The sequence below is a fragment of the Diaporthe batatas genome (assembly GCF_019321695.1).
Source record: "Diaporthe batatas strain CRI 302-4 chromosome Unknown Contig00006, whole genome shotgun sequence".
Taxonomy (NCBI): Eukaryota; Fungi; Ascomycota; class Sordariomycetes; order Diaporthales; family Diaporthaceae; genus Diaporthe; species Diaporthe batatas.
In genome coordinates, this window is record NW_025408553.1 from 1447010 (window position 1) to 1471897 (window position 24888).

At 52.3% G+C, this 24888-nt stretch overlaps 9 protein-coding genes across 9 annotated transcripts; 5 read left to right on the forward strand and 4 right to left on the reverse strand.

The window, feature by feature from the left end:
• Positions 1-36: 36 nt before the first annotated feature.
• Positions 37-1690, reverse strand: KVR01_005831 (uncharacterized protein). The gene is made up of 2 exons (XM_044788011.1): positions 565-1690; positions 37-478 (listed from the first exon to the last, which is right to left on the reverse strand). Exons 1-2 carry the CDS (start codon positions 1548-1550, stop codon positions 376-378), a joined length of 1089 nt encoding a protein of 362 aa, XP_044644634.1. The 5' UTR covers positions 1551-1690; the 3' UTR covers positions 37-375.
• Positions 1691-2543: 853 nt separating this feature from the next.
• Positions 2544-6094, forward strand: KVR01_006351 (uncharacterized protein). The gene is made up of 5 exons (XM_044784786.1): positions 2544-2755; positions 2826-3381; positions 3456-3635; positions 3754-4139; positions 4250-6094. The coding sequence occupies exons 1-5, from the start codon at positions 2684-2686 to the stop codon at positions 4595-4597; spliced, it is 1542 nt and encodes a 513-aa protein (XP_044645154.1). The 5' UTR covers positions 2544-2683; the 3' UTR covers positions 4598-6094.
• Positions 4803-5656, reverse strand: KVR01_006444 (uncharacterized protein; the record flags this gene model as incomplete). Its single annotated transcript, XM_044781870.1, has 2 exons — positions 4803-5403; positions 5580-5656. The coding sequence occupies 2 exons, from the start codon at positions 5654-5656 to the stop codon at positions 4803-4805; spliced, it is 678 nt and encodes a 225-aa protein (XP_044645247.1).
• Positions 6095-8125: 2031 nt separating the features above from the next.
• Positions 8126-10426, forward strand: KVR01_006356 (uncharacterized protein; the record flags this gene model as incomplete). The annotated part of the gene is made up of 6 exons (XM_044793402.1): positions 8126-8327; positions 8394-8481; positions 8566-9757; positions 9825-10061; positions 10128-10173; positions 10380-10426. 6 exons carry the CDS (start codon positions 8126-8128, stop codon positions 10424-10426), a joined length of 1812 nt encoding a protein of 603 aa, XP_044645159.1.
• Positions 10427-11284: 858 nt separating this feature from the next.
• Positions 11285-14267, forward strand: KVR01_006212 (uncharacterized protein; the record flags this gene model as incomplete). The annotated part of the gene is made up of 4 exons (XM_044782029.1): positions 11285-11788; positions 11929-13509; positions 13559-14091; positions 14150-14267. The coding sequence occupies 4 exons, from the start codon at positions 11285-11287 to the stop codon at positions 14265-14267; spliced, it is 2736 nt and encodes a 911-aa protein (XP_044645015.1).
• Positions 14268-15178: 911 nt separating this feature from the next.
• Positions 15179-16051, reverse strand: KVR01_006084 (uncharacterized protein; the record flags this gene model as incomplete). The annotated part of the gene is made up of 1 exon (XM_044787718.1): positions 15179-16051. One exon carries the CDS (start codon positions 16049-16051, stop codon positions 15179-15181), a length of 873 nt encoding a protein of 290 aa, XP_044644887.1.
• Positions 16052-16715: 664 nt separating this feature from the next.
• KVR01_005926 (uncharacterized protein) lies at positions 16716-18377 on the forward strand (the record flags this gene model as incomplete). The annotated part of the gene is made up of 1 exon (XM_044783471.1): positions 16716-18377. One exon carries the CDS (start codon positions 16716-16718, stop codon positions 18375-18377), a length of 1662 nt encoding a protein of 553 aa, XP_044644729.1.
• A 925-nt stretch (positions 18378-19302) lies between these two features.
• KVR01_006152 (uncharacterized protein) lies at positions 19303-20589 on the forward strand (the record flags this gene model as incomplete). The annotated part of the gene is made up of 4 exons (XM_044782191.1): positions 19303-19453; positions 19521-19668; positions 19726-20192; positions 20261-20589. 4 exons carry the CDS (start codon positions 19303-19305, stop codon positions 20587-20589), a joined length of 1095 nt encoding a protein of 364 aa, XP_044644955.1.
• Positions 20590-20831: 242 nt separating this feature from the next.
• KVR01_005929 (uncharacterized protein) lies at positions 20832-23252 on the reverse strand (the record flags this gene model as incomplete). The annotated part of the gene is made up of 1 exon (XM_044781838.1): positions 20832-23252. One exon carries the CDS (start codon positions 23250-23252, stop codon positions 20832-20834), a length of 2421 nt encoding a protein of 806 aa, XP_044644732.1.
• Positions 23253-24888: the final 1636 nt, after the last annotated feature.

Genomic DNA, 24888 nt, shown 5'->3' on the forward strand with positions numbered 1-24888 from the left:
GGATGCATGTCTCGTTCCATTCACGGCGCTATAGCATTTGCATGGCAATTCATAATGACAATTGTTTTTACCTCACTTAAATCAAGCTTACAAAATCAATCTTGCAAAGCTCATTTCAACAATCAGATGCATATCAACTTTTGTTCCGGAGGCTGGGCGCACCACGACTTCATCAGATATTGGATTTATTCAGTCGGCCAGGTCCACAGAATCATCTTTTCTTGACCTTGGTTTTACGTGAAATTCCTTTTCTCGACTGCTTAAGCCGGCGTCCAATGTTCAGGCCCACAGGTAAGCCAGTGCCAAGTCAGCAGTGCACACAACACGGTCCAGCTCCTTTCGAAGTTGAATACCAAGGCTTGCCTGCAGTGCTGCTCATTTGGTCTGCTCCTTGATGAACTTCTCCAGCTCCTTGCCGTTGACAATGCTGTCCACTACACCCTTAGCTTTGTGGTTGAACCCGAGGCTCGCAGTGAGGCTATCGAGGATGTCAGTCCGCCAGCCACGACATACAAAACGACAGGAAACAAGCACAGGAGTCGCCGTGCTCGAGACGTGACTTACTCAGGGCTGGTGTAGCTGTTCTCAGTGCCCCACACAATGTAGCCAAAGCACTCGCTGTAGGGGTTGTCCTTGCCACCAACGAACTCGATGAACTCCTCCTTCGTCTTCAGCTCCCTGGGCTTGCCGCCGTTGGCCCTTGCAGCCGGGTGGTCCAGCCTCCTCAGCTCCCCCGCGACAGCATCGAAGTGCTCCTTCCACGAGAACGGCTTCCTCTCGGCAGGGAAGACGTAGTGCGTCTTCTGCTGCCCCGGCTCAAGCTTCTCGAGGTGCTGCAGGAGCACGACGTACTGGTCCACGAGGTCGTGCACCCACACGCAGTTCCACGCGCCCTGAAACCCCTCCGGCAGCGCGACCAGCCCGTTCTTCATCATGAACGACGTCAGCATCGGGGTCTGGATCGAGATCCGGTTCCAGGGGCTGGAGCCGATGCCGTAGATCAGGGGCGGCATCATCAGGCTCGCGACGACGTTGTGCTCCCTCTCCGCCTCGGGGTTGAGGATCTCCTTCCGCAGGTGCCCGTCCACGTGGCGGTGGTACGCGTCCGGCCTGATGCGCGCGTCGATCTCCTCGTCCGTCAGGTGCAGGTCGGACAGGGTCTTGTCCCCGACCGACTTGGCACCGAGGCCCGCGGCCGAGTTGACCAGCTCGTCGTTGCCGCTGGTCTGGATGTAGATGGCGCGCTTGGAGCCCTTTGGCCGCGCCTTGAGGCCCTCGACGATGGCGAAGGCGCCCTTGTCGTCGTCGGCGGACGCCGTGTGGATGATGATGTCGCTCTTGGCCGCCCACTCCTTGATGGTGTCTTCGTCCTCGAGCGAGCCCCGCACCGGCTCGATCCCTTGCTCCTTGAGCTCGGCGGCCTGGTCGTCCCGGCGCGTGAGGGCGTGGAGCTTCAGGTCTGGCCTCGCCTCCTTGAGCTTCACCAGGAGTGAGCCGCCGATCAGGCCCGGCCCGACGAGGAAGAGGGTCTTTTGTGCCGTGGAAGTCATGTTGATCTCGGGGGTGGTGCCTGTGTGGGTGTGTTGTTGTCCGTGGTATTTCCTGCCAGTGGGTGCATGTGGTGATACGAGGTCTTGGTGAGGGGCAAGGTCTACTGATTATGTACGCGATTGGAAGCGACGGTGTTAACGTACTGTCGCTGCACCGCATGCTGCACAGGCAACAGGCCGCATCGGACTAGTTGCATTTATAAGCCGATTGAGCGTTTACCACTGTGTAATAAGTATGCAAACACCCCCGGATCCTTTTCTATTCATTCCAACGGCCGTTTTGCTAGTTTCCAGATGACCTTTGCTCCATAGATCCTTCAGAAGTTTTGATTGCATATCCAGGATATCAGGTAGAGGACATCTCTGTCACCGTTGGTCGTGTGATGGCGTCCTGTTACATATGTAATTTAGCGACACTTAGATACCACCACAATATGTCGAAACATAGCAGCTGTCAATACTCAAAGACTAGTACACTATCCCCTGTTTACCTTTCACGTACAAATTACTCTGAGAATTAACTGCAGAGTAGGTGCCTACTTAAGTATGTACCTAGTTTCTCTGGACTTGTATAATGGCTGGGCAACTTCCAGGCAAAGTGTGCACAATACCTAGGTACTTTAGGGTGGTTTAAATCTTTTTCTCCTCAGTGCAGTCGAGTGAGAATCGTCAAAGGAGCGCTGGGACTCCTCACACGATGGGAGGAAAACAAGGCTGAGGCTCGAGGCTTGTGAGACAGCTCTAAATGCATCACGTCGAATAGATGAATGTTGGCAGCACTTGCATGCCTGCATGCTTCCAGAGCAGCAGAAGTACATCAAGTTTGTACATTGACCTATTTTAATCATGTATTCGCTAAGGACACCCTTGCCCCTGCTGCAGCCTGAATTACTTAAGTAATCAATCAATACGGCCCCATCGCTGCCTGTCTGCAGCCAACTTGAAGGTCGATTGCTAGCCGAGCGCACACCGGTAAGTAGCACCACGCCACTCTTTTGTTCTATGTAGGACCTTTCATTTTGGTGCTGATGTCCTCCTATGATCTTCGCTAGGGCTTTGAACGCAACACTTTCAATTCGCTCGTAGTCTAAACCGAACCGAACGTCAAACTCGCCAGCTGGCTAGCATCAACAATGCCTTCGCAGTCTATCATGGACCTCTCGGGCGTGAGCGCCACCACTTTGGCCACCGCCGTCTTCAGCGCTGTGCGTTCCTCTCTGCTTCTATTGATACCTAGGTAGCAGCCGATAATGTCATGACTAACATCCTGCACAGATCGCCGCCTACGCGTGTACGCGCGTTATTTACCTGCTGTACTTTCATCCGCTCTCCCGTTTCCCGGGACCGCGGCTTGCCGCCGTTACCAACCTATGGTATGCCTACCACTGGTTATCCGGACGGTGGCCCTGGGCGGTCGAGAAGACGCTGCACAACTATGGCTCAGCCGTCAGAATCGCACCCAATGAGCTCGCCTTCTTCACGCCCCAGGCCTTCACAGACATTTATTCGCCGCAGCACAAGAACATGGAGGACTTTGTCAAGACCAACTTCCAGAACCGCGGTAAAGACCTCGGCGGCCTGATCTGGGAGGAGGACCCCGTTCGCCACCGGAACGTGGCCAGGCAGGTCGCCCCGGCCTTCAGCAGCCGCTCCTTGCGCACCTTTGAGCCCATCATCCACGAGTATCTGGACTACTTCGTGGCCAGGATGACCGAGGTCAATCTCGACCGCAAGACCATCAGCGTTCCACTGGTGACATGGACAAACTGGCTAGCTATGGATATGGCTGCCGACCTGGCGTGGAATGAGAAAATGCACCAGATGAGAGACAGTAAAGCCACACACTCCTGCCCTTCCCCGGAAGGCGACAGCTTCTTTCTTCGGCATACTAACTCAGGCAAATAGTGAAAAACTCGGTGAACCTTGATGTGTTGCTCAATTTCAACTCATTCGCGACCGTGCTTCAAGTGTTCAAGCGTTTCCCTTTCATCAGACCACTTCAATACCTGTTTGCACCCTTCGGAAAGATTACGTTGTTCTCCCAGATGGAGAAGGCGACGTCGGATAGTGTGCGCCGCCGTATCGGTATGGTATCCTTTCATTTCTTCATATTACCCCCCCTCCCCCCACTACCACATCTTTCTGTTTTCGAGGAAGAGAAAATTGGGGTTGACTATCGCGTACTCACCCTCACGTCAATTAGATCAACGAGGTCGTACGGATCATCCAGACTACTTTGATCATATACTACCAGTAGATGCTCCCTACCCCAAGGACCAAAAGGAGCTTCTTCATATCGGATCCGTCGCATTGCAAGTCATGTTCGCTGGCTGGGGCCCCATGGGAGATCTGTTTTACGGCGTCATTGTGCATTTGCTCACATATCCCGAAACTCATAAACTCTTGACCCAAGAGATCAGGGAGAGTTTCTCGAATTACAGCGACATCAAGCCTGGACCAACGTTGACGACCCTACCTTACCTCCATGCCTGTATCGAAGAGACGCTGCGCATGCTCCCAAGCAACAATACAGGCTTGCCCCGGATCAGCCCAGGGGCCATGGTGGATGGACAGTACATACCTAAAGGTGTAAGTGTCATTTTAGTTTTCCCTTTCCCCCTTTCAGCTTCCCTTCAACAGGCCACTACCAGCTATGAGATACTTCTGACTATGAGATATACTAAATCGTCGGCTTGAAGACCCACGTACAGTCTTGCATCTGGGCTCTGGCACGTCACCCGGACTACTTCCATGAGCCACTCCACTTCAGGCCACAACGGTGGCTCCCTGCTTCTCATCCACTATACGACCCAGCCTTTGCCAATGATCACCTTAAGAGCCTCTACCCATTCAGCCTCGGTCCGAGAATATGCATGGGTAGAGAAATGGCATGGACACAGGCTCGAATGTTCTTGGCCAAAATTCTCTGGTCGTTTGACCTGGTTGAAGTGGAGGGGCAACGATTTGATCTGGAAAAAAGCTTGATTCACCATGGCTTCTTTGATAAGCCCGAGATGTATGTCAGGTTCTTCCCTGTGTCGTTATGAAAGACAGTCGAAATAGAGGATATTGTTTGTCTCGGGCGTGGTTAGGAAAGAAGGTTTCAGTTGTACAACAGTAGCATGCAGCCGCATTGGCTCCAGCGTATTTCTTTCTCTAGAGGGACTCGATCAACTCTGAATAAACAAGACCATGGAAAAATATCATAATGATTATCAGAAACAACGAACATCAGCCTCTCAAGAAGTTTGTTCATTGCCATTTGACAATCACGATGACTCCCATCACAGCCTCTCTTCGTGTCTCAACATCTCTTTTCTTCCCCCAGGATCCCTCATCTTCTCTGAGACCATAGTCCGTCACAAGCTCTGTCCGGAGGGGAATGTCCCTTTCGAACCAGCATATCAGCCACCCGAACCCTGTGAACGAGATGGCAGCATACAGCACGCGCTGGATGGCGCGACGGTAGACAGCACGGATCTCATCCTGGACGGCGGGCGGGAACCGGCGAACAAAGTCGGCCGAGGCGAATTGATATGCGCCACCGCCACGGAGCAAGCCGGCCGCCACGGGGCTCGAGATGGCGGCTGGGATGGCTACGCCCCAGACGCTGCCGATGGTGCGGACAAAGTTCCAGCTGCCCGTGGCGGCGGCCTGGTCAGACTCCGGGACTGGCGCCTGAAAGGCGGGCAGCTGGGTGTTGAGCAGCAGGCCCGCCCCCAGAGGCGCCGTGAACATGTAGCCGACCCACTCGCCCGTGGGCGAGTGCTCGTCGAGGCGCGAGAACAGGCCGAGCCCCAGCGTGTACAGCGCAAAACCTAGCAGGTGGATGGCCTTGTAGCGGCCCCAGCGGCTTATGGCGGCGGACCACAATTCCATGTTACCCTAACCTGGAATCTACCACTTATAAGCCCGTACCGTCACATGAAGGGGGCTGTGCGTGAGGGTATCCATTGACTTACCGAGAAGACTCGAGAGGTTTGTCCCTGGCTAGTAATAATATTAATAAACACATTCCCAGAATCATACTAGATGATGGTTGTCGCCTCCTGTGTAACTGCCTCCGATGGGAAGTCCTTTGCAAAGTCGTCCCACATGACAGCCATCTGTGCAATGTCCCATGAACAAGACTCGCAGTAGGAAGATCCTCTATTTAACGGCCCCTATCACGGCGTAGCCAAACAAAAATTTGACAAGCTATAGAGGCATCGCAATGACGCTCTGAGAGGTGCTGCATATATTCACCTAGGTACTTGGCCGCTGATATTCATGGTGTTGCATGTATTGTCGGTGATGCAACAAAAAAGATGCATCATTGATTCGCAGGTTGCAAAGCCAAGGATGTCATGGTCATTTCTGTCGGGGCGGATGTTATGTGGGATCGAACTTCGCGTGCTTGTAGCTTTGACGAGCTGGGTACAGTACCCCAGAGTGTGGTGGGTGGCACAGGAGGTTGGTTGTCCTCCACGCAGAAATGCACATCAGACACGCGAAGGGGGCATTAATAGCACATTGCATACGGCTCAGTACCATCAGGCCTAGAGCAGCTGCGTAGGTGAGATCGCCACCCCTCATGCTACTTTATAGGACCAGCCGCAGCCTACGATGGCTGAGTAATGCTATTAATTTCGAGAACGGAAATTCGCGTACCCTCAATCGGAAGGCGCGTACCCTCCCTACTATTCAACCAATCAGAGAACAGAACCTCAAAGTCTTCACGACTTCAACAAATAAGGCTTCTTCGCGATAAGGGACCACAAACAGGGCGGGTTGGTCCTCTAGGAACTCGGGTCGTGCCTACCGGCCCTACTCACGGCCCTCCGCTATGCTTCGCGCTCCGGGGCTCGCCCCCTTCGCCCCAGCCGGCCCTTCGAGAAGAAGTCGTCTTGTATAGAATACTGCTTAGTCACCGTTGGGTACGCGCCTTCCGATCTTGGGTACGCGAATTTCCGTTCTCTTAATTTCTATAGGAAGAACGAGCAGGTGGTTGCTGATAGTACTGCTGTGATAAAGGATCTGGGAAGACAAAAAGACCGTGCATACTTAGCATCAGTGACCGATTTGCGAGCAGGATCTGAAACCCGGGAAATGAATTGAGAGCGGGAAGCGCGGCCACATTGGCCAGTGAAGATGCAGCTTCATGCAGCCGTATCATGGGAACACTGCGAGGGCCAATGGTGTTGGGAATCAGACCACAACATGCGGCTCTGCGGGCGTGGCAATTCCCGCCCTGGAGGAGCCTGGAGGAGCTTGGAGGAGCTGAGGGACGCTGAAGATACTCGGGCCGTCAATATGGCAACCAGGCATCTAGAGTTGCCCAAGGTCGCCTCGCCAGCAAATGCCAGTGGTGGTTGCGGTGCGCGGCCTGTACAAGCGCTAAACTGAATATATACCACGGCACGGCAGACTGGGCGCCCGGAGTGGGTTGTAGCCGAACCTTCTCTCCTATTCCGTCAAGAAACGAAATTTCTAGGAATTCGACCAAGACAAATCCACGATGGTTGAAGCTTTCATCAAAGCCTACGGGATATCGTCTGTGAGACTGCAGGAATACTTGCAGCAACTCTTCCCTGGGCACAGCATCGCCGTTAATGCAAGTACTATCTCTCCCTTGAATCTATTTAGCTCAAGGCATACTTCGGTTCAAGGCATTTTCCGAGGTGCTTGTTTTCATGGAAGGAAAACGCCTAACACGGATCACAGACCGTCCCCGGAGACCAGTTTGCCGTGGATCTGCCTCAGCAGCTCAGTCAAGTAAGCCTGACCTAATACGGAGATGAGCCTCCCGTATCGGACTAGAAAAATGACTTACCGAGTTGGAAGGCGCAGGTGACAGAGCTTTACAGGGTGCTTCGCCGCCGGCGCGGGTGATGGTTGCACACAGACGTGGCGGAGATAAGTGGAGAGCGCAGATCAGCCACTGCGATTCGGACGTGCGAGGACTGAAGAGAGAATGGAATGCACAAGGCTCTGTTATAGCCCGGCATTGTAGCCAAATACGTCGAAGCTGGTCTTACTGGATTGAATAAGGTTGACACGCAGTGAATGATTTATGAGAACAATAAATTGAAACATGACTTTTTCCACATACCAAAATTCTCAGCTGAGGATTCTTCGCCTGCGCCCTAGGTTGATAAGACGCCGACACCCTCCCAGGTGCCCGATGGGGGCGGAGGCCTGATCTTCAAGGCGAATTGCCTCACCGGTCGCCCTGCAGGATGCCCGCCCACATATGCAGCGGCCGGTATCGACCAATCAACTCGTGGACAGTCCCAAGCACGACGTTGCACCACTCCACCCCGGCTGTTGTGTCGTTTTTCGTCTGGTTACAAACATCCAATTAAAGGTCTCAGATGTTGTGACACCTAGCGTGGGGGCGTTGCACCTTCGAGGCTGGGAAGTGGACCCAATATCTTTTCGTCTACAGGTCTCATTGCGAGGTTGAAAGTCCTCAGAGCCTCAGTTGTACTCCCGACAGGGCCCAAGTTGGAATGAATTCAAAAAGATATCTTCATCCGGACCATTGCTGATTCAAATCGAGTGTTTCTGTCAATTGAAACAAGTATCCTGACGATATGGATTCCTATGATCAGCATGATGTCTTGAACGCGGCTCTCGTTGATGCCAATACATATCCTGTCAATCTGCTACGTTCACACTCATTCAAGCATGAATTACTGTCATACAATGAAACTCTTCGGGAGCAAGAACAACGCTTGTTCGTGGACGAGCCTGATTATTCTGGCGTCAAGCTCGTAGAATCATACGATGGCTGTGGTAAGTCAAAATCCGATTTGTATATTACAGATATCTTTTCTACGGGCACTAAGTGCTGCCAAGCAGAATTTGGACAATTGAAGAGGTACAGGACAGTGGAAGAGTTAAAAAGCCACTTCCGCGCTGAACGTAAAGATCCTCGATGCCGGCACGTGTGAGTCTCCCTTGCATCCAGCAACAACGGTATAACAGGAACACAATTTAAGTGATTCAGAGAGGATTCTGACAATAGACATAGTTTCATAACAGCAGATCATTCTCGCGCACCTCTTGACTGCTCAATGGACGTTTTCACATATACTCTGTCATTCTTACAAACAATGCCTCGATTCCTAGACCTTGCCTTCACCTTCGGAGAGCAGGAGGCATTGAAAGACTTCCACTATACCGCCTTCAACGCTGAGAACTTTCTTGATGACTTTGAAGCCGAAAGACATCGTATTCCCAGATTGGGGAGATCAGGCCACGAGATCAGGCATTGTTTCAATCTGTGGTCTATAGAGAGGTCTAAATCTCCTCCGTGGTCAATCCGACAGACCGCAGTTTACCACTCATTTGACGTGCGCACGGGACGTGCTACCTGGATCAACGTCAAGGGTAATGAGCTGATGCAAGAACGAATCACACAAGCCCTGGGATCCACCAGCCAGCTACAGCCTAGTTCGCTCAAGACTATCAGTGGATCTTTCTCTGCTTCTCTTCTGACACTCCTTCTTGTGCTTGAATGGAGTGGTGAGAATTGGAAATCAAGAATCAGTGATCTTCAAAACCAGCTCAACGAAATACTGTTGAAAGCTAAAGGCGCCCCCCTCAAGAACATTGAGCAGTCGTTGAGCGTGGACGCGAAGGCTCTTCTTGAGCGATTGTGGGAGACCGAAGAAGATGTTGGAAAGCTGCCCCGCCGCATCAACTCAAATGCCTACCCGAAAGCGCCGCGGAGAGCAGATACCCTGCATAGCGTTTTGTCGACTGTGTCCCCGAAGCGAATACTGAGCGGGATCTCCTTCTCGAGAGCTTCAACCAGTGTGGAAGCTGAGAAGAAAGATTCTCCAATGCTGAACAGACCAGAAACCCCACCGCAGCCACACAGGCCTGAGCCCCTCCTCGCATCTCCGACACAACTACAACAAAGCAAGTTCAAAGTACTGCAGGAATTTACCGTCGACGGACTACAGACGCTGACAGACGTCGCATCGCAAATTCACGAAGTCAAGCTTGTCATGAAGCTGAATGCAGAGGTCATCAACGAAATTATTGACTATTATAAAACGCTTGTTGAAAATGATCAAATTCCCATGGACATCAAGAAAGGCTGCGCCCAGGACCTGAAAGGCTTCTACACACGCGCCAGGGCAGTTGTCAGAAGCTTAGAAATGGAGCAGTCTCGAGCGGACACTCTCATGAGGATGTTCGAGGATGGCAAGTCACTGGTAAGTTCGGCCCGCATTCTAGGCTCTCTTGATATACTGGAATCAGTAGCTGACGAGTTATGATTAGTTCGACAAAATTGTGCAGTTCCGTAATATCGAGCTGAACAAGCTCTTTGCAGTCAATGCTTTTGAGAGCGGAAAGCATGTACATGCTATGACCAAAGATATGCACCAGTCAAGCCTCGAGATGGAGGCCATGACGAAGAGCATGAAGAAAGTCGCAGAGAAGACGGCCATACAGACCTCTTCAATGCACCTCATCACACTGGTCACGTTATTATTCTTGCCCGCCACTTTCGTCGCCGTAAGAACTTTTAGATTGCCGTCTTTCTCTTTCTCTGAGTTGACGGGTTATCTAACATCAGTCCAGACATTCTTCAGCAGCGGAGCATTTCAATGGGACCAAGACGACCCACGTGGGTCATCAATGCCATTCTGGAAGCCGCAATTCTTTGCGTTATTCGTATCGATCTGCTTGCCCATGACTGGGGTTATTATCTGTCTTTGGTGGATCTTGTACTGGAGGAACAATCGCGTCAGGCGCCAGCTTACTCAAGAAGACGAGGAGACTCTTGTGGGAGTTAAACCAGTTGCTGCAGGCTGAATCAATCGCTCTTGCAAGCTTCCAATCATTTCCCCAACTATGTTCACATTCACGCATCTACCTAGGTGCCCATTAGAGTACCGTGGAAAAGGAATTGGAAATGATGACGTCGGTTTCGTTTCTCTCGGAAGAAAATCTAGACACCATTCGGAAAGCGTGGATTAGTAATGAACTCGAACATCCTGCATGGTGGGGCATCCTGCAGGCTGAGTCCTTTTCGTCGGAGTGTAAAAAGGGGAGGTGTGGGTGAGGAGGGGGAGGCGCAACAAGTGGGAGATTACTGCAAGAGAATGCCTTATGAAAGCCCACAGTGGCTGAGGTACCTAGATAGGTTACCTCCGGTGTGACTAGACCGAACCGAGAAGCTGGTGAAAAGCCCGCAAGGTGAGCGTGGGTGGTGCGTGAGTGGTGGGCAGCCCGGCCGCTTCTGCAGATGACTGCATGCCAGGTGTGACACCATAAAGAGTTTGTTGGACGCTCGTACAAAATGAGGGGCACGGTTGTATTTTATCATCTTGTTTGATTCGAAAACTCGAAGTCCTGCACTATTCGTGACAAGAACATCAAGCATCTCGGACAGGGAGACCTATAAATGGTCTTACAGGACCTTTGGTGTGCCCTCGCGATCCAGCAGACTTGCGTAAAACGAAAGCCCGCTCCTTGTGGACCACCGTTCGAAACTTTCGTCACTCTCTGCTCGCCCTTCGACCCTACTAGTGGAGCTAACCTGCCAGGATAGTTCGAACGAAGCCTTTGAATGATGCTCTTCAACAGCGCGAGTACAAATTGTGTTTGACCAGCACGCTCCTTGCTGCCTGAACCTCACCGAGAAATCTACCCATCCACGTCTGCGATCCGACATCAACCAGATATCCCTGCACGAGACATCTATTGTCGAGGCTCAGCGATTAAATACGTCAGGGATGGCCTATTCATATAGCTCGACGACTCCAGACTTCCAACCCTTCGACGACTTTCATTCGTGGGTTGATAAAAACCAGACCGTTGGTACCGATGGACGCGGCAATGAGTCCGAATACATCACTTTCGAAGCTTTGAAGGAATACTGGCAGCGTGCTCGGATCTCTTCTATTCTGAACGCATGTAGCCACGTCACACCCATTCAAGTGCCCATTGACGACATTCTGGCTAGATTCCTGCGAATTTTTTCGACCCTTGCCTACATTTCCACCACCGACAGCCCAAAACTATTTTATATCAAGAAGTTCGTGGAGAAGGATATTGATGATCATAATATGCTATTCGACTCCAAGCCACCTGCCTTCTCCGATGCGCTAGATGGACGACAAACCTTCAACAAGTTTCGATGCTACCAGTGGCTTTTCTCCCCGGTTACTCTTTGGCCACACCGTTTACAGTTCAGGGAGCTGCTACCGGAGAGTATATTGCCTTTCAGAGTCGAGAAGGTACTCTCGGGTAGAGATGGGGAAAGCACAATAGTGAAAAAATGCCATGTTGATCCCTCTTCTGGCCTGCCGACTGTGAGTGCTCTTGATTTATTACGAATGGTGCTATAGATCGTCTGAATTAATGCGTCTTCCGCCAGGATGCGATTGTTTTAAAAGAGTTCGATCCCTCCGAAATGAAGTACTCATTCAAAAACGAGGTTGATACATACATCAGTCTCGAAAACAAAGTCCCTAAGCGTATCTACAAACAGCAATTTCTAAAATACTATGGCTCATTCACAAAGGGCGACAGAGGATTCATCATGCTCGAGTATGTAGAAGAAGGAAGCTTGTTGGATTTCTTCGACCGCAATCAGCTGCCACTTGAGCGACAGGAACTCTACGGCCTATGGTCCAGCCTCATCGACCTATTCACTGGGCTCGAATATATTCACAGTCTCGAGCAGGACCCCAGGAGCAGCATTTATGGCAACATCCGTTGCGTGCATCACGACCTGAAGCCTGCCAACATCTTTGTGTTCCGAAAAGGGGCCACCACTGCCTATGATTACCAATTCAAAATTGGTGACTTTGGAATGACAAGTACGGCCCTTGTCAAGACCCCGAACAAATCAATCAGAACCCCGGCCGAACCAAGCACGAAAATGTACGGAGCCCCAGAATTGTCCAGCCGCTATGCAGCATTGGAGGATATTGACTATGGTGCACTATGGGAAATGGACATTTGGTCATTTGGGTGTGTTCTTTTCGAATGTTTGGTTTGGATGACATGTGGATCAAGAGGAGTGCAGGCCTTTTTCCAAATGAGGCAGAAAGAAACCGATGCAGATCTGCGCCTCAAGGACCAGGGATACTCAGGTTGTTTCCACAATGGAAATGACCGAAATCAGGCTGTTGACGACATGATGAAACTTGTCATGGAAAGAAGACGGGTGTTTGATGATCTATCCGGCGCAATTGGTGAAATTATCATGCACGATATGCTCATAGCGAACAGCAAACGCAGGCTGGATGCTAGGACCTTGCGACCGCGTTTCGAGAGAAAACTGGAAGCAGAGACCCGACAACCGGAGAATCTCCAAACATTGGATTCGCCACCTCTCATGAGTCCCATCCGGGAGCAAAGACCATCGCAGGAAGACGGCGACGAGAAAATGCCCCTGGTAAACATTCAAGCAGGAAACCAAATTCGCCAAGATATCCACGCTCGCGAAGGGCTTGGGTCACCTAACTCGCTAATTGAGAGCAGTCGCAGCCTCCCCAGGCCCAACAGATCTCGTTCGAGTACCGAGGCAGGCGAAATACTCGCATGGCCTGCTTCACCGGCATCAATGGAAGCTCCGGACCGAGAGCAGGCACAAGCATCTCCATCAGGTCCAGACCAGGCGCATATAATTATCTCTCCACCGATGAAACCTGACTCTGGAGCTGCATCGGCTCTGAGCGACCCGAACGATATGTCACATCGCACGTCGATACACAATTGTCAACCTGTATGGGAGGAGAAGATTGCACATGATGACCGAGTGACCTCGCCAGATTCCTCACACGCCGTGGAAACAGTGGCCGCTGGTGGAAGTGGTTTGGGGGGACACGTTGAATACGCCCTTCTGAAAATTCCCGAGGTGCTCCGGTGGATAGATCGAAAGAAAAGAAGCGGGGCACCGCCACTGCCTGATTATCAACGAGCCATGCAGGAGATCGATGGCCGGGAACAGGTATGTCGACTTGCGTATACGTGACTATATTCCGACTAACCACGAACAGATATTTGTCATTGACGACTCGGAAACTATGAGGCAAAATCACTGGGATGATGTGATCGATACAGTGAAAGCGCTGGGATACTTGGTGAAACACGCAGATCCAAATGGAGTCGAACTGTTTGTCACTTCTAACCCGACCAGACCTAGAAAGAGTGGGGCGAGGGAGATCAGCACTCTCGTTCGTTGGCTGGACAACCCAGAGAGAAGATATCCTGGAGGCCCTTGTAACATGGAGTCCAGCCTCAGCTCCATATTGGACCATGTCAAGAGTGGTCTGAAGAAAGGGCCCGGCTTCTTCCAGCAGACAAATCGCCGTGGGACAAGTGTGTACATCCTGACCGACGCAATATGGGAGGGCGGAACGAGGAAACAATGCGGAGTTGAAGACCCGATCAAGGATCTTGTGAGGAAGATGCAAAAGCTATGTAAAACCAGGACAACTGTCGCCCTGCAGTTCATCCAGTTTGGCGACGACCCACTCGGAAAACAGAGGCTCCAGTACCTCGATGACACCCTAGGAAAAATCTTGGATTTGTGAGTTAAAGTGCACCAAGTTGACCCTTGAAGGTCCACCTCGTTAATCGTGGTCTAGCGATATTGTTGACCATAGACATCATGAGCGAGACGGGGTTTGGCATATGCTCTTGGGCTCCATCAGCCGTGGAGTCGACCAAGAAAATGATGCCGAAGGTCAAGAAGCGGTCACCTGAGGCCTGGTTGGACCTGCGTGGTCAGGGGCAGTAGCCCTGATTCCATGATCGTGCAAAGATATCAGCTCGAATTCCTGAGGGTTGACACAATTGCATCCTGTAAGTAACGTTAACGGCTCAAAACAACGGCTTTTCAGCAGAAATCAATCAAGGGTCACCAGGGATATACCTACATACTATTTCATGTGACGGCTCGCGAGCTGATAAAAATATCTAGTCCACTGGAATTTAAGTCACACACCCGTTGTTAGGCATTGCTAAAAGCCATGGCGTGGACGAACACCTTCTATGCAAATTGAAGAATGTTGTTGTCTGTAGGCTTAATCTGGCACATACCTGGGTACATGAAGGTGCTTACAACCTGCCGTTTGCAGGCACCTGAATCAACCAACCTATACCCCACTTTTACCTCTCCCTGCATATGCGTGAAGAAAGCCAACCGACAAATGTGAAGGTACCGGGGCATTGCAACACACGCACAGATGCTTATTTAGTACCTTGTCCCTTCGGCGCTTAATTCTGGCTTTAGATGTTGCTCAGACATTTGGAAGTTATGAACATAAGGATGGGGTAAAGCAACCCCAGCACCGCACCCACCCACCTGGCCTTTTACAAAACCAGCAGTGGTAGGGGTAATTTTGTTCCCAATTGGACATATTTATTCATTAATAAAGCTGCGGGGAGAAGTGAAATATGTAAATTGTTTTTGTTCTTACTTTTGTATTTCAGTGGTAACCTTGAAAGTTAAAGTACCAGGGGAAAAGGGTTTGCCTTGTTTCTCAGGCTGTAAGAGCTTTCTCGCTGCGTGTAGGGGAGCGCCCTTTGGTAATTGGAAATAAACAATCTGGGGAAATTTCAGTAACCACTGCACCAAAACACGGCTGTGCTGATTCTCCGAGGAAGTAAATGACCTACTCGACTGACAATTCCTCGTCAGGCTTGACGACGGATGTTTCCTCCTCAGGCTTCTCGATGGTGGGTGTTTCCTCCTCAGGCTTCTCGATGGTGGGTGTTTCCTCCTCAGGCTTCTCGATGGTGGGTGTTTCCTCCTCAGGCTTCTTGATGATGGGTGTGCCATCAGCGTTAACGGGCTGTCCCTCAACGTTTACCCAACCACAGCTCCCTCGCAACCCCCAAAACGCCTCAGGTGCGGCCTCCTCAAGCGTCAAGCCCTCAAGCAATTCGTGTGTCTCGAGAATCTTTCTGTTGCCTTCATGAAGTTTGCTTAAAGGAAATTCCGTGTTCCTACCGACAAATGTGTAAACGTGACCTTGCAACAGGAGGTGATTAATGTCATCTCCTAAGTATACCGTAATGTGCCAGTCGGCTGGCATGTATCCAGTCTTTCGGCCCGTGCGATCGAACATTGTGGCGGTGTTATGATGGTCTGATCTCAGAACTACACATTTCATCCCGAGACGTTTTGCCTCTCTAATGAGGATGTCCTCGCACCGCTTGACTGTTGGTAAGGCAAGGCGCAAATAGCCAGATGCTCTAGTCCAGAACACATTTACCTCAGTCTCGTACAAAGGCTTGCCACAATCGCACGGTGGGGTCAGCGTGTAGCAAGCACGGCACTTAGGGGTGCCTACGATCAGGCTTTCTGCCACTTTTTGCATTTCACCCATCTTCCATGGGACACCGCCTCCCTTGCTCCTGTCAATTTCGGTGTGTCCATGGATGTATTTCGCGTTCTGAAGCTTGTTCTTGGTCTTCGCGTTTGACTTACCTGCGGGTCTTGATCCTTGCTTCGGCCTTGGGAGCTCTCTTGCTGAAGATGACATCTTATCGACTGACAGTTTTAGGGCTGTTGAATAGGTCCGGATTGAAGTTTTGATCGCTTGTAGTTGATGCTGGGTTGGTACCAAGGTGGTTGGTTTTCTTCCAACCTTTCTTGATTATGGGTAGATTCTTCCCTTATTTAAATTGACCCCGTAGCAGGACTACTCAGATGGTACAAAAAGCTTCGGTGGACCTCGGAACCATTCAAAAGCATTCTCTTCGTATCAAGTGGTTTTCAACGGCTGGCCTTCCGTTCCATTCCTTGTCAAATGTCAACGCATTGTCACCCTCCTAGTGGGGGAGCATACACACCCAGATCATTTGAATCACACAATCATTCCGCGACAATGGAATCTTCATTGAAAGGCTGCCTTGTTGGGTTTGTTCAAATTGGTAGGGTTGCTCTGCCGTGCAAGGTCGCTGTCGGGGCTTTCTGCTCATGCTGGACAACCTTAGAACAATTAAGAACAAAGACTTCTTTGACCTCCGGGCGAGGCAAGAATTATATATATTTAAGACAGTGAGTTCTTGACTGCCAGCCAACTGACATTAGACGCCACCCAGAACCAACCATTCACATCTCTAGTAGAGATCAAACACAACAGCAACAGCCGCAACATCAGCAACAGAAGTCCACGTTTCGTACCTTTTGCTGCATTTAATACCATGGCATCAACAACAAATTCAATTCGACCGGTGTATGTGCCAGCCGACTCCGATGTGGGTGCAGAGAGCATCGACGACTACAAGCCTGGCGGTTTGCATCCTACCCATCTCGGGGACCTCTTGGGTCAAGATGGCCGGTACAAGGTAGTACACAAACTCGGCTATGGAGGCTTCGGCACTGTTTGGCTCTGTCGGGATCTTCAGCAGAACATGTGGAGAGCTGTGAAGATCCTTGCTGCCGAGCATTCTACTGGTCACTGTGCGGACCTAAAGATCTGCGAGATGCTCGAGAACTTGAGCCCTAAAGAGAGAGACATCAGTTTCAGTCATGTGGTCATTCCAGAGGACCACTTCTGGCTTGACGGGCCTAATGGCACGCATCTTTGCGTCGTCATGCCGGTCCTCGGTCCGAACCTGGAGGATGCCGCTGACAGACACCACCACGAGGCACAACCACTGAAAAAGATTTGTTACCAGCTCGTGCTTGCCATGAAGTTTCTCCATGAAAGGGGGATCTGCCATGGTGACTTCCGTCCTAACAACATCTGCTACGTCTTGAAAGGTCTTGATGACCTCGATGAGGAGCAAATCTTGCGGCTGCTTGGTAGGCCGAACTTGCTATGTTACGTTGACGACGACGAGTATGATTGGCGCAGCGACTATGCAGGAGAAGCCGAGGAAGATGACACCTTCTACGACGAGGGTGTAGCAGGAGACGATTTTGAAGATGACGAGAATGTTGTGCCTAGCCCAGCATCTGAAGAACATGAAGACGAACACGCCAGTGTCAACCTCCATGAGCCCAGGTATATTGTCATCCCTCCAAACCTTGCCATATCTTCGGGTTATGTCTCGGATGAGATCGCAGTGATCGACTTTGGAGAGTCTTTCCTTGCATCCAATGCACCTGAATCCACTGGCATTCCTCACTCATACTGTGCCCCTGAAGGATTCTTCGAAAACAGTTATAATTTTGGATTCGGTAGCGATATCTGGGCACTTGGCTGTTCCATCTTTGAGATCAGGAGAAGTGGCCATCCATTTTTGGGTTTTGGCGGCGTTTGGGGACTTGTGAGTGAGTGGGAGGATTTGAACGGCCCGCTGCCTGAGCCATACAGGTCCGCCTTCGCCAAACAAGTCGAGGTTCCCGAGGATCCATTACAGTGGGCGACGCTTAGTGTTGAGGAGAGAAAGGAAAGTCAAGCCGAGCACATGAGAAGAGTAGGTGTGCCCGGGTCCCTTCACATGCTTCTTCTTCTGGAGGAGCAGTTCGTGGTTCCCTTGGCTGAGGGGGAAGCACAACCACCGCCTCCACCCCCCGGACGGGGTTGCAGGGGTAGGTACCTCATGCGACCGGGCTACAAGATAATGGTTTCCGAGATCCCAGAGGGAGAGGTTTTAGAGCTCTTGGACCTCTTCAAGAAGATCTTTGCCTGGAAGCCTGAGGACCGCATCGGAGTGGACGAGATTCTCAGCCATGCGTGGTTCAACAGCTGCCGAGAAGGAGATGTTATGCAAATGACTGTCTCGCGCTCGGAAAGCATGGATTTGGATATAGATGGAGCTGAGGTCGCCGAGGTCCCAGACTGTGGAATTTTCCAATACCTACCGGCAGCTATTCGTAGACTACTTTGGCTAAACGGCCGAGGTGGCTTATGGTAAGTAATGCTGAAACAGTTTGGTAGAGTTGTTAATGAGTGGTAGATAAAATGTGTTCTGGGAGTAAAAATCGTCTCTTTTGTTATGCATATTGATTAATACATAGCGTTCAAATGTTCAATGTTTGTAGTTGACAATGGGATTGCGGTACTTAGTAATCATTATTTTCAAAATTTCGGCGCTGTGCACGTGAAGGCCCAGGGAATTTTCGTGTTAAACCCCGAATCTGCATGATCTACGAATTGAAGAGTTACCTAGGTATATTTGTTATTACAGGACTTCACAATGCTGTGCAAGCATGAAGAAGGGCAGGGACTGGTCACCTGGCCCCGTGAGGCCTATGATACTTGTGTGATTGCGTTCGTACAACACTGATAGCGTGCATCTCCCTTTGAGACAGATAAATTAGCTTCGAATCTGGAACTATTGCCGGTATTCTGTAAAGCGTTGTTGGGACCTAGTCAGGAGATAGAACCTAGTGTCCTGACACGCAGTGCCTGTATTTCCGGCTGTGAGGGCCTTTAGCCCGAAAAAGCGCGGCTGGCCTCCTCCGAGGCAAACTCAATCCACCTAAGCGGCCAAATAGACACGGAGACGGAATGCCAAGAATGGGTCTGGGCTTCCAATGGTCAGATCAAGTCGATGCTATTTCATTTCGAGGCCACGTTTTCGTCTCCCGATTCTGCGGGACCAACTGCCCCATGTAGTGCCCTCCGGACAAACCGGTGGTCTAGTATCCCAGCTGAACACCGCGTGGAGCGTACGGGCCGAAGCGACACGCCCTCTGTACAACACTGTAATTCACGTATAGATAAGCTTTGGCCCAGCCTGTTACAGAGATTCCTATTCTCTCGTTGCTCTGTATTTTCTCGAAAGTGAGCTGCATACACTGTCATTTTCTCGTTGGGCCGGTTATTGTGAACTAAATATGGCTCTCAGGTCCTTGTGGTTGGTGTCCGTGCTGGCTGCTGCTGCATCAGCACAAGTGCCAATGTACGGGCAATGTGGAGGAATCGGCTTCACTGGAGCTACGAATTGTGCTTCAGGATCGGTCTGCACGTCCTTCAACCCGTACTACTGTGAGTTTTCAAGCAAAAAATACGGTGATTTGTTTATTCTTAGCTGACAACTTCGCTCGAATTTCAGCCCAGTGTGTTCCAGGCACATCTTCAGCGGGGCCAACATCCAGTAGTACGTCGAAGGCCTCAACATCCACGACCACGTTCAAAACCAGCACGACCTCCACAGCCACGCCTAGTAGTGCCCCGACTGGAGCTAAATATTTGATCACATTGTCAGTATCTCATGCAAGCTATCTTTGCTCCACTAGTCGTGCTTACTCGTGAAATAGCGGCGACTCTTACTCGCAGACTGGATTCGATATCAACGGTGACAAGCCATCAGCCAGCAACCCCATCGGAAACCCAGCGCTGCCCGGCTATACAGCTGCTGGTGGTCTGAACTGGGTGGGCATACTGGCCTCCCAGCTGAACACGTCCACACTCCTCACGTACAACTTCGCGTACGGTGGCGCCACGACGGACTCGAACCTCGTTACGCCTTACGATCCTAGCGTGAAGAGCCTTGTGGACCAGGTCGGACAGTTCAGCAGCTCCCTCGCGTCCCACCCGTCTTATGCCCCATGGACGGCAGCAAATACGCTCGTTGGAGTGTGGATCGGCGTCAATGATGTCGGAAACACCTATTATCGCAGCAATGTCACCGATATCACCAATGCCGTCATCTCGAAGTATTTCGATCAGCTCCAGATCATCTATAACGCCGGCGCTCGGAACTTTGTCCTGCTAACCGTCCCACGTGAGTTCTCGGCCCCGCTCCCTTTCAATGTTCCGACAGATTTTCAATACTGACACAACACGGAAAAGCAATCCAATACACCCCGCTCATGCTCGGACAAGACCAGAGTGCGAGAGACTCGGAGGCAGCAGTGATCGCCAGCTACAACTCACTTATCGCGTCCTCGCTTGCGAAGTTCACCTCGGCCAACAGCGGCGTCACTGCGAAGATCGTCGATACTACGACGCCGTTCATGACCGCGATCAAGAACCCCACCGCATACGGCTCGCCAGACGCCACGTGCTACAACGCGGACGGCAAGAGCTGCCTATGGTTCAACGACTACCACCCCGGCTACTCCATCAACAAGCTGGTGGCACAGGCTGTGGTGAGTGCGTGGAAGGGAAGCTTTTTCTAGGTCAAGTCGGCCTCGGGGCCTCAGCGCTAGGCAGTGATTCTTGCATCAACTTTCAAAGGAGACGCAGTCATGTTATAAATGGCAAATGTGTCATGTACATTGACAAGTCTTTATCTACTGTGATCTCAAAATATACAAGAAAGCTTCGAATCCGAAGGAAAAGAAATCACACCGAGTCTCCTGACTCCCGTTTAAAACCTTCTATACCCGACCATGCAAGGTAAAAGCAAACGCAACTCCCTCTAGTAGCGGCGGCGGATGACGCGGCCCGTGGAGTCACGCCTCTTCCTGCGCTTGCAGGGGACCTCGGTCTCGGCACCGGCACCTGGGCTGCCAGCGCTGCCGGTGGCGACGTCGAAGGCGGCGATCTTCTCGGCCGCGTGCTCAGCGACGATCATGATGATAGCCTGTGTGTTACCGGTAGGCAGGTCGGGATGGATAGAGGCATCAACAACAAACAGGTTGTCGGTACCGTAGACGCGGGTGTCGGTGTCGACGACGGCGGTGCCGTTGGAGCGCCCGTCGTCAGTGCCCATCTTAGCGGTGCCGACCCAGTGGTCGCCCGAGATGAGGTTGTTGGTGATGATGGACTCGGGGGTCGCGTCGGCGTCCATGGCCATGGAGGCCGCGGCGGCGAGGGTCGCGTTGCCGTTCTTCTTGGTCGTGGTGTCTATCCACCACTGGATGAAGGTGGTGAAGGCCTCCTTGTCGCCGTCGGTGATCAACCAAGGCTTGACGTTCAGGACTGTATTGCCGCCAGCTGTAATGCCGAGCTCGCCCGTAGTGGTAGTGCCGTGGGTCAGGAAAGTGCGCACAGTGATAATGCCGTCCTTCATGGCGCTGACGGTGCCCTGGAGGTAGCGCTCGACGCCATCGGTGCCATTGATGGAGGTCCACAGGTGCATGCGCTGGGCGGCCTGGGTGATTGGGCCGGAGCCCTGCTTGTAGAGGTCCAGGTCAGACTCGACGGGCGCGGTGGCGATGCCGGTGAAGTCGTAGGCGTCGAGGCTGGCGATGTTGAAGGACAGAGGAGCCTGGGCGTGGTCCTTGAGGCCGTGACCGACGGGGAGATCGATCCAGTCCGCCTCATCGGGGAGCTCGACACCAGTGGTACCTCCCTGGACAATCTTGAGAGCATCAGACTTGCCGATACCAGAGTTCCAGAGGATCCTAGGGGTGGACAGAGCACCTGCAGCGAGGACGACCTTGCCACCCTGGTTGAGGTTGATGATCTGCTGGCTCTTGTCCTCAGCCTCGACGAGGACACCGGTGACGCTGCTGCCATCGCGCTTGACCTGGACGACCTTGCTGCCGAGCTTGAGGGTGAAGTTGTCGAGTGCCTGAGCGTGGGGCATGTAGGTCCTGGCGGGACCGGCACGGAGGTTGTTGGTGATGGACCAGGCGGGGCGAGAGTAGATCATGTGCTTCTCGTTGGGAGACTTGATGGAGTCGACCTCGGTCCAGCCCTGGGCATCCAGGTAGGAGGAAACAACACTGAAGGCCGTGTCGTCGTAGTACTTGCCGTCCTTGGAAGGCAGCGTAGTACCGGGGTTACGCTCGTACAGACGCTCAGAAGCCTTAGTCACATCGTCCCAGGACCATCCCGCGGGCCAGTTCTGGAAGTCGTGCGCAGGAGGGTGGATGAAGTTCTCGCCGTTGATGGAGCTGGAACCTCCGAGGAGACAACCAGCCATCGAGGCGGTGTCGCTGCAGATCTTGGTCCCGGAAAGGCCTGAAAGACTGCTACCGAGGGCGGGAACATCGTAAGGGGTCAGGGTGTCATTCCATGGCAGGGCGTTGTCGGATCCGAGGGCGACAGTGTTGGCTGGGCCACGCTCGATCAGGAGCACGCTGGCGCCAGACTCGGCAATACGCTCAGCAGCAATGATACCAGAAGGACCACCGCCGACGACGATCACATCGTAGGTGCTGTTGGAGGTTGTGGGGATGACAGAGGTGCCGTTGCCACCAACCGGGGCGGTCGAGTTGCTGCCAGCGCCAGGAGCAGGCGGAGCAGGCGTGGTGGCCTTGGAGGCCATGGCAGCCCACTCCTCGAACTTGGCAGACTGGGCGCTGGCAGCTGGGACTCCGTACAGACCGAAGCCAGCGCCGTGGTAGGGCAGCTCACTGGCGGGGTCAGAGGGAGTGGTGGGGTTCTCAGCAGAGAGTGCCCAGCCGAAGATGGGAGTCTCGTCTGTGGGCTTGAAGGTCGTGGTACCACCGACGATACATCCCTCGCAGAGGAAGGTGAAGGAGAAGTGGGTGCTGTTGACGAAGGTTCCCTTCTCGATGGGCAGTGCGCTGACCTCGGTGGCGTCGTACACGGCCGGGTTGGCGTATGCACTGGCTGTTCGGAAAGTGCTGACAACCTCGTCTCCGTTGGCCCAAGCAACGAGCAGCAGGTGGTTCAACATGCCCCCGGCAAGCGAAACAGCTCCCCATCCTCCTGTCTCTGTGATCGGCACAACGAGCTGTCCGATGAAATCCGACTCGATCGTCTCGGGAAGCGCAATACCGAATTGGAACGCACCGCCGTTGGCATAGTATTGCTGGAAGTCAATGCCGGTGTTGGCATCCGTGTAAGCGGACGACGTGGTGGCAGCCGCGGCCATGCGAGCAAGCCCGGCGAGGGCTGCTGCAGAGCCCATGAGTACGGAACGCATTTTCGTATCTTTCCAAGGTGCTGGAAGTAGCTGTGGTGATATTGATGTGATAGGGACTGAAGGTAACAGAGCCTAGCTCTGGTTCGTGAATGAATGTATGTGGAAAAGAATGTCAAGTCAGGCAAATGCACTGACAGTGAAAAGAATGAGAGACAACACCGAGCTCGCGGTGACTTTGAAGAATACAATCCCAACTGAAGATGGTCGTGCTTGAGGAATGGGAGAAAGGGAAACAGCTGAGAGAACGTCTCGACATATATCCTACCTTTCTGTGGACCGTGTGCACCCCGCGCCTCCAGTGGGAGTTAGATTACCAACATCGTCGATGTCCTATGCCCAGCAACGTGTTTAGGGGGATGTGTTCAGGGGACCGGCCTGAGCATTTCGGAGGTTTTTGTTTGAGGCCATGATCCTGCAGGGGTCTTGTACATAACCTGCGCAGGCGGCGCTTGAGCTTAGTGATAGATGTTCCGTGTACTTGATATTACGGGACGAAGTAAGCTTTTGCGGGTCGCCTTCCCCAAGGGGAGTCCTGTTTGCTAAGGGCCAAGCATTGAAAGCCTCGTGACCCATCGTAAACGGTAGCTGGCGAGTCGTGTGTGCGATCATGAGTAGCATCAGTGCCACTCAACAGTTCAATATATCCACAAGATTTGACCGACAACATCGTTGCTGATGGATCGTGGTTGTTTCGTTTCGTTCTGTTTCTGCGGCTCCTTCCTGGACGTTGATCCTACCGCCAGTTGAAGCCTCAAACCTCCTCTGACGTGATGGTCCGCGTCCGGGGCGGACGGCGGGGGTGGAACTCCAGGCCTTCGGATCCGGAGACCGGAGAAGAGACTGATTGGTGGAACATCTGGGGAGGCTACTTTGCCCCTGTCATCAATCCTGCACAGGCTTAAACGCCAAGCCAGCGCGATAGGAAATTCCAGGGCCCTAATTCGCTGATCTTCTACGAGGAACGGTCCGCCACATCTCGGCGAAACAACCGCTCAAGCGAGGTGGAAGGTGGATTCAATCCGACACACGGAACAAGATTAGAACAGGGAAAACAACCTTGTTCGGTGGGCCAGCAGGATATCTCCTCCAAGGGAGCCGAGATGAGAGGAGCAGAGGCCCAGTGTATTAGATTCCAGCGTCAACCATGTCGACGCTGTCGTCATGGCAGCTGTCACGTTTGCCGAGGGAATGCGTGGGTGCATGCGCTCTTTGAGCCTCCTTTCCGCCGACAAGCCTGGTACTTTTCTGGCCTTGCACCAATACAGACGCACTAGGCATCCGAATTTCCGATCCTCAACTGCATCCCCCCAAAATCGGCGCCAACCGAAACATCCCAAGGTCTGGGCCCAAGGCTGAACTACAAGGGTTCGTGCTTCCAGACCGTACATATCCACAGTACAGGAAGAAAGCACCACTTCCCCTGCGTCTGATGTGGCAGATGTCATCGCTATCACCGTTATCACCGCTGCCACCTACCGCATCGGTTCAAAGCAGTAGGCAGCTCTCGAACTTCTCATCGACTCGGCTGCCGTCCGAGAATTACCAGCGCCAACCTACTGGTGATTGTTAGAGCAGATAGGGTAATCACGATCCACAAACCTCCTGCGGCGCAGATCTCCCGAAGATCGTTACTACT